Raw genomic sequence first — 7,342 nt, 5'->3', positions numbered from 1 at the left:
GTAAATCTCCACATTTTATTCCCATTCCATGTATGCCCAGAAACACCATAACTGCTCTAATATAACATAAACACCAACGTTGTAACTCCCCTTGTTAATGCCACAATCTCTCCTATCTTTCAAAATTTTAAAATTTCCAATTCTCCCTCTCTCTCTCTCCACCACTCTCCTCCACTACACTTCATTTTTCACACACACAACACACACTGAGAATGAGCTCACCTTGCACAGTTCCAAGGCTTTTCCGATGCAGAGTAAGAGACTTTGCATCATGTTTCTACGCTTGCCGGTTACCTTTAGGTATAGTCAACTCATCAGAACCCTCTATTGCATGCTCTCAGAATGAGCATTCATTTCTTGTCTGTTTTTACTTAATTATGTCTATATGAGTGGATTATCTACATATCCTCTGATTCAACCCCTCTTCTGTTCCATTTCAGATGAAGAATCCGACATCCGCTGCAAACCGTCTCAAACCTTGAATGAAAGCGCCGATTTTAACTCTAAACGTGCTGTTCGAGGCCACAGGACGAGCAGAAAAACATCAATTGTCGACAGAACCTGCAGCGAAGACAGAGGAGAATCATCAGTCCAAAGTTCATCGTTGACCAACAGCAGAGGCGGGAGGCTAGACGAGCCGCGTTTTGCTGAGGAAGATTACATAGTTTTCTGCTTTAGAGAGGACGGTGCAATCCATATGATAGGTGAAGGAAAGTCCTCAGAAGCATATGATGAGAGTGATGAACATGAAAACACCACCAGTACTACTGCTGCTGCAGCAGATTTAAGGCCTATTAATAGGAAGGTGATCAGTGAGAATGCTCCTTGTTTTATGCATATCATTACCAAATTTTCTTGATTGAAAATCTCTCTGTTGATCACATATTGTGGTTGAATTTCCTCTTGGAGAAGCAGCTAAATTACAGTGAACGTGTTGGGCTTTCTCGGGATTCAAGAAAAGGAGGAATGATCGGTCGCGACGATGGAGATACTCAGATAAGTCAGGATGAAATTCCCAGCTTGGAGATTAAGGTTAAGTCCCACATGAAAAAGAAGAAACTTAATCCCTTCTCTTGTTAGTTTGCTTTAAGTTTACACTGAGAAGGACATATGAGAGACGCCTAATGCACGTAGTTACCAAACATGGTTGTCACAAGTTAGCATGGTAAAACAATTGGTAGGTTACATGCAATAGGCTGCATCTGAAATAGGCAAAAAGTTTCCTTTACGCACACACATAAAAAAAGGGGCTAAATTACAATACCCTCCCGAAAATTTAGCGTATTTATAAATACCTTCTTACAAATACTCCCTTAATTTAGTGTAAGTCTAACAATGAGACCATTCTGTTAGCATACGTTTGGTTTATATCTAGATTTTTTTATGAATTGATCAAAAGACCCTTTAGAGTATGATTATAATTTCATATATTTTTTAGAAATTTCTGAAATATTTTTATGGACTAATATACTCTATTGATTATTTACTTTACTGGTCCTCAAATAATTTTATATTTTCTCAAATGTTTTTTCTAAAACAAAATTAACAAAGGTAAAGTAGTAGTTTTCACCACACCGCGTAGAGGCTATATGATTATTTTCAATGGTTACTTGTGAAGTAGCAAGGGTACAATAGTATATTTGGGTAAATTAAATTGATGCCACACAAAGGCAGGTCACAAAATCTTGGTGATCTTTTTTATCTAATGAACGGGGAGTCTGCTTTAAAATCATTCTCCCTTCACCTACTCCAGAGTATGCTTCAACAGGAATCACATAAGTATGGATAGAAACCTCTGCAAAATGCCGGCCCGTGCAGATAAAGTACATTACACTCAATGACTTTTGTAAAATTACAGATACACCACTTTAAAGGGTGTTAGTTGAACTATTTTAGGAGGTGCTTGTATAAACTTTTGCCTTTAAATAAGGGATGTACTTGTAATTATAACTACAATCACAAGGGATGTAAAGGTAATTTGCACAAGACAGAATGTGTTAGTGTATTTAGGTCTAATCTCAAGGGGTGTTTGTGTAATTTACCCATAGATAATTTTACAAAAATAAACAAAAAAGGGAGTTAAAATATGATGAAGAGACTAACAGTGGAGTGGTGTGGCAGGATGATGAGGAAGAAAGAAGCAAGGAAATGGAGAGTGCTTGGGGTCCTGAATCTGTTGATGGAATCAAAGAGATCAACAACCCTATTGAGCAGCAGCAAAGTGCAAGTAAAATGGACTCCTTTGAGTCTTGTGATTCTACTCTATCAGATACCAGCACAAGCTCTTTTGCCTTCCCAGTGTAAGTCTTATATACCCTTACATTAACACTCTAAGATTAAATTCAAATACACAAACACTTGATATCATTTGCAAAATTACGGGTACAATCCTTGAGATTGTAGTTACAATTACACCCCTACACGGACAAAAACTTATACAAACATCCCCTGCTATTTGCAAAATTGCAAGTACGACCCTTAAAATTGTAGTTGCAATTATAATTTTACCCCCTATTCAGAATAAAAAATTTACACAAACAACCTCTGAAAAATTATTACACCAACACCCCCTCAAGAGGTACCTGTAATTTTGTTGTATATTAAAATCTAAACCCAAAAAGTGTCGATGTAATTCACCAGGATAGCATTGTTATTGTTTGATCTTTAGCTAATGGAAGATAACATGTTAAATCTGCATGCAGGTTGGGGATTGAATGGACAGGCAGCCCAGTTCATATGCCCAAAACGCAGAGCCAAGAGGCCCCAAGTGTGTGCCTACACTGCTGCAGATTCTAAACACATCAAATAGTGTTATTGATTCTTTTTGTTTTATAGCGATGGTGTTTCTGTAGTTCTGTTTCTTTCTTCTTTCTTCTTTTCTATAAACTAGTAAAATAAACATGCGCGAGTACAATTTTATCTTTAAATGTTAAATTTATGTAGAATACCAAATAGAAAATCTAATGAATCAAAAAATACTTTAGTTTTGATGACAGAAGATTATGCGAATAATGATGGAGAAGTCATACACGCATATATTTTGAATTCTATGACTCATATATATTATTTATTATACTTGGAATTTGGTCAGGCAGAAAGGCTTTGAGTCTTACTTCTTATGAACAAATCAAAAGAAATATAACTTTTTTCTTTTATCATGATTAATTATCATAATTACAAGTAAAAAATCATGTAAAATATTAATTAATCACAATTGTATAATATATTTTACAGACGAGACCAAAACATTAACTATCAGTAAAAATTATGCTAAATATTTTGATCATAACTAAAATCATATCAAATGTTGATTGATCGTTCCCAAAATTTAAGTTTTCATATGGTATGTTTTACCGTGGCAGATAATATTATTTTTTCATAAGTTTTAAATTACAGTCATTTATATTGATACGTAATAATCCATTTTTTCACAGTGTTAGGAGGCGATTTTCTCCTCACCTACCAAAACAAATTCAATTTTAAAATATAGGGTGGGATTGAGAAGTTGGTAAATTGGATTGATTCGTGCAGTTCAAATTTAAAATATTGGTAAATGCAGAATGATAGTCTATTTCGAGCTAGATGTTTCTCTTATTTTATATTAAATTATCTATTTGTTATTGAAAAAAATTATTTTAATAATGTAAAAAAAAAATTTACAAGAATGGGGTGGTTTTGGAGGTGTTGAAAAAGTAGACAACACCGCGATACGAAACAGCGGTGCTGCCATTTTTTATAAAAAAATATTACCAGCAAAATCGAGGTGCTAGTTAAGCTATTAAAAAAAATCTGCTTGGCACCGCGATCTATTTAGAGGGAATCAGTGCAAGTGTTATGATGTTGGACCATGTCCATATTTGTAATAATTGCATGGCATCGTCCATATTAGTTTTCTCTCGTTGTGATGTAGTACACAGCTCCCGATGCAGATGCGCCAACACTGTTGAACCCCAATTTGAGGTACTTTCATGAATGTCCTCCATATATTGTGGATACAATAGCGACATAGTATTACCCGTAGCTTCAGGTCATAATATCCACCAATAATGCACATGACACATATACACCACCTCCTGTAATATAGGCTCGAACGCGCTATCATCGTCACACGTGTTTTGAAGCAATCACTCATATAAAACTGTTAGTTTTATCCTAAACCATCTAAAAGAATTTTCATTTTACAGAAATCTCAACCATTGATGGCAATAATTTTACCACGCTAAGTAGTACATCTTGTATTTATTCTGGTAATAAGATTACCTTCCACTGAGAGTGACCAGATGATAGTGATGTCTTGCAGTCTTATAGTTGCCTTACCAACCGAGAAATAAAAAGTATGCGTCTCGAGACGCCATCTCTCAACTAATGCAGTAATAAGGGGTGTGTCAATCTCAATATGACCACATTGTAAAATTTTCAAAAATCCCACATTTTGTAGCACCTGCAGAACACGAACGTGACGTTGAAGGACACGAAAAAAAGATATATCACCGCGTCATACATATAAAGTTGTATTCGAAGCTCCAGACACATCTTCATATCGATGATTTGGCTGTCCGTACAACACACTTATATCAATGGGAATAAAATTTATCATAATTTCACTCAAAAAAAAAAAAAATTCAATGCTTGAAATTTTTTCACTTTGAACACACTTCAAATTTCAATACACTTTGCTAAACACACTTCAAATTTTTTCACTTTGTTGAACACACTTCAAATTGAGAGCTCAGCCTTAAATAAGGGTGAGCATTCCCCTTGTCAAATCAGGGCATTGCTATAGCACCGCTGCCACTGCAGCAAAACAGCCTACATTTTCTGGCTGTTTTGACCAACAATTTTTTTTTCAATATCTTAACCAACACCGCAATTCAAAATCATGGTGCTAGTAAATTTATTTTTATATATAAAAATTGCAGCACCGCGATTCGCTGCCTACTTTTTCAACACTTCCAAAATCACCCTATTCTTGTAATTTTTTTTTTTTTGCATTATTAAAATAATTTCTCCTTGTTATTGTTGGAAATAATAAAAAGAAAAATAAATGGTATTTATGTAAAAATAATAATAAAATAATTGAATTTGAATTTTAAAATTCAACATTGGCGCCAATATTCAATTTGGTAATGGTTAGGCATTTATTAGTTGGAGACTGAGAATTTCTACTAATAGTATTTATTTTAGTTTTTGAAGAGGTTATCACAACCCTCAAAATTAATCTTAATTCTAAAAAAATTGTATTATTAGTGGAATCGGGTTGAATTCCAAATCGGTTGAAGGATAATTCAACCCTCTCAATTGTAACCCTATCAACCAAATAAATAAGAGTGATTATTTGTGGTCACCGTGTTTCATCTCATCTTATAGGAAAAAGAATAAGATGAAACGAATTTGATTGAACTGATTTTTTTTGTAGCAAACGATTGAATACGATATAAATGTATAATAATAATAATTACCATGTTTGTAAAAAGTATTATGCAAGACAGAAAATGTAATAATTACATCCCACATTGTATATTCTTTAAAATAGCGAAATGTGTTCAAAATATAATTTGAAAATTTCTCATAGACAATCGCATATCCAATCAAAAAATATTTCACGAACAATCACATATCGGATCAAAATATTTCACGAGACGAGATGAAATGAATATGATTTATCCTCAATGCAAATTGAATCTTAAACGTTTAAAAGAAAGCAATCTTTTCGCTTCAAATACTGACTATAAGCTTAATTTTCTTTAAACACATTGTTAGAAGTGGATCGGTCTCCGGCACAGTTACAATACAAATAATTACAGAACACTTAAATATTACAGGCTTTCTAAATGAATTACAAGAAAACCTACCGAATAAGAAATAATGCTTACAGAAAGTAAACTGAAGCAATACAATTTCAGAACAAGAAATTAGTCGGCTCAGAGGCCTAAGACCCAGGGCCTAGAGAGGCCGTAGGCCGCAACCCTGCTCACGGTTGCACGGATATAACCGAGGCCACAAAGGCCAACCACAAAGGCTGTTCACAGTAATCCACCGAGGATCGTGCCACAAAGGCTTTAGAATCGGAAACCACTAAGGTGTTTGCCACAAAGGCTTTAGGGTTTAAGGAGGAAGAAAGGGGGAGAAGAGAATCTGTTCGTTAACCTCAAACCAGCAAGTCCGAGCCATATATGAAGGCTAGCACTTAATGGCTCATTTACGGCCATTATCTGGAGAATAGGAGTTACAGAAGACGAAGTAAGGGTGAAGAACCCGAAGGGTTCAGAGGAGAGGAAGGGATAGTGAAGACGGCGAAAATTAGGGCTGAATGAGAGAGGAGAGTATTTAAAAGGGAGCTGCCGGGTCAAACCTTAGAGTGGACCGGGTCGGTGGGCTAGAGTGATTGGGCCCTCGGTTTTATTCGGCCATCCAGTGAGCAAGGCCCAATCATATTGGTTTGGGCCATCATTTTATTAATATTTTCCACCTTGGTCCAAACCAAGATGGTGGGTCAAAAAGCTGTCATCATTGCCATAGCTTCCTTTTCCTGCAAGAAGAAAGGTTAAGGAACAACAGTTTATAGATGTAGCATATCAAGACAATTTTTAAAATTTTCTATTGCTAAACATTTAGTTCCCATATCTGCAGGATTCTCTTCTCACTTTACTTTCTCAAGATTGATTATGCCATTGTTAATAACATCCCTAATAAAGTGATATCTAACATCTATGTGTTTGGTTCTGTAGTGGAAGACTGGGTTTTTACATAGCTGAATACTAGATTGACTATCAGAGTAAACAACAAGTTTATTCTTCAGAAATCCAATTTCAGAAATTAAGCCTTTTAACCATAATGCTTCTTTTATTGCTTCAGTTGTTGCTATATACTCAGCTTCTGTAGTTGAAAGAGCTACAATACTTTGAAGTTGTGATTTCCAACTTATGCAGGCATTACACAGTGTAAAGATATAGGAGGTAGTTGATTTTCTACTATCTTTGTCATTAGCATAGTTAGAGTCCACAAATCCTTTAAGTTCCACACCATCAGAATTTTTAGAAAAGGTTATTCCAACATTCTTAGTACCATTCAAGTATCTAAACAGATATTTCACTGCTTCCCAGTGGGAAGTACCTGGATTGGACATATACCTACTTAAGCAGCTAACTGCATATGCTATGTCTGGCCTAGTACTTACCATTAGATACATGACAGAACCTATAGCATTTGAGTAGGGCACATTTTTCATTTTATCTTTTTCAGATTCTGTTTTAGGACATAGATCTTTGCTTAACTGAAAGTGTGCTGCAAGTGGTACAGAGGATAGTTTGGAGTTTTCCATTGAAAATTTTTCAAGAATGCT

At 35.1% G+C, this 7,342-nt stretch overlaps 1 protein-coding gene across 1 annotated transcript; it reads left to right on the top strand.

Moving 5' to 3' along the window:
• Positions 1-170: 170 nt before the first annotated feature.
• Positions 171-2,998, top strand: BASL (breaking of asymmetry in the stomatal lineage). Its single transcript, XM_011088609.3, has 5 exons — positions 171-300; positions 441-805; positions 916-1,032; positions 2,122-2,300; positions 2,703-2,998. The coding sequence occupies exons 1-5, from the start codon at positions 213-215 to the stop codon at positions 2,794-2,796; spliced, it is 843 nt and encodes a 280-aa protein (XP_011086911.1). The 5' UTR covers positions 171-212; the 3' UTR covers positions 2,797-2,998.
• Positions 2,999-7,342: the final 4,344 nt, after the last annotated feature.

The sequence above is a fragment of the Sesamum indicum genome, linkage group LG8, assembly GCF_026168435.1.
Source record: "Sesamum indicum cultivar Baizhima isolate 11 linkage group LG8, ASM2616843v1, whole genome shotgun sequence".
In the NCBI taxonomy this organism is placed as follows: Eukaryota; Viridiplantae; Streptophyta; class Magnoliopsida; order Lamiales; family Pedaliaceae; genus Sesamum; species Sesamum indicum.
This window is presented reverse-complemented; position numbering and strand designations above follow the sequence as displayed.

Coding starts and splice junctions, on each gene's coding strand:
- BASL (XM_011088609.3), top strand. CDS start 213: ATGAGCTCACCTTGCACAGTTCCAAGGCTTTTCCGATGCAGAGTAAGA. Junction 806..915: donor TAAGGCCTATTAATAGGAAG/GTGATCAGTGAG, acceptor TTGGAGAAGCAG/CTAAATTACAGTGAACGTGT. Junction 2,301..2,702: donor AGCTCTTTTGCCTTCCCAGT/GTAAGTCTTATA, acceptor ATCTGCATGCAG/GTTGGGGATTGAATGGACAG.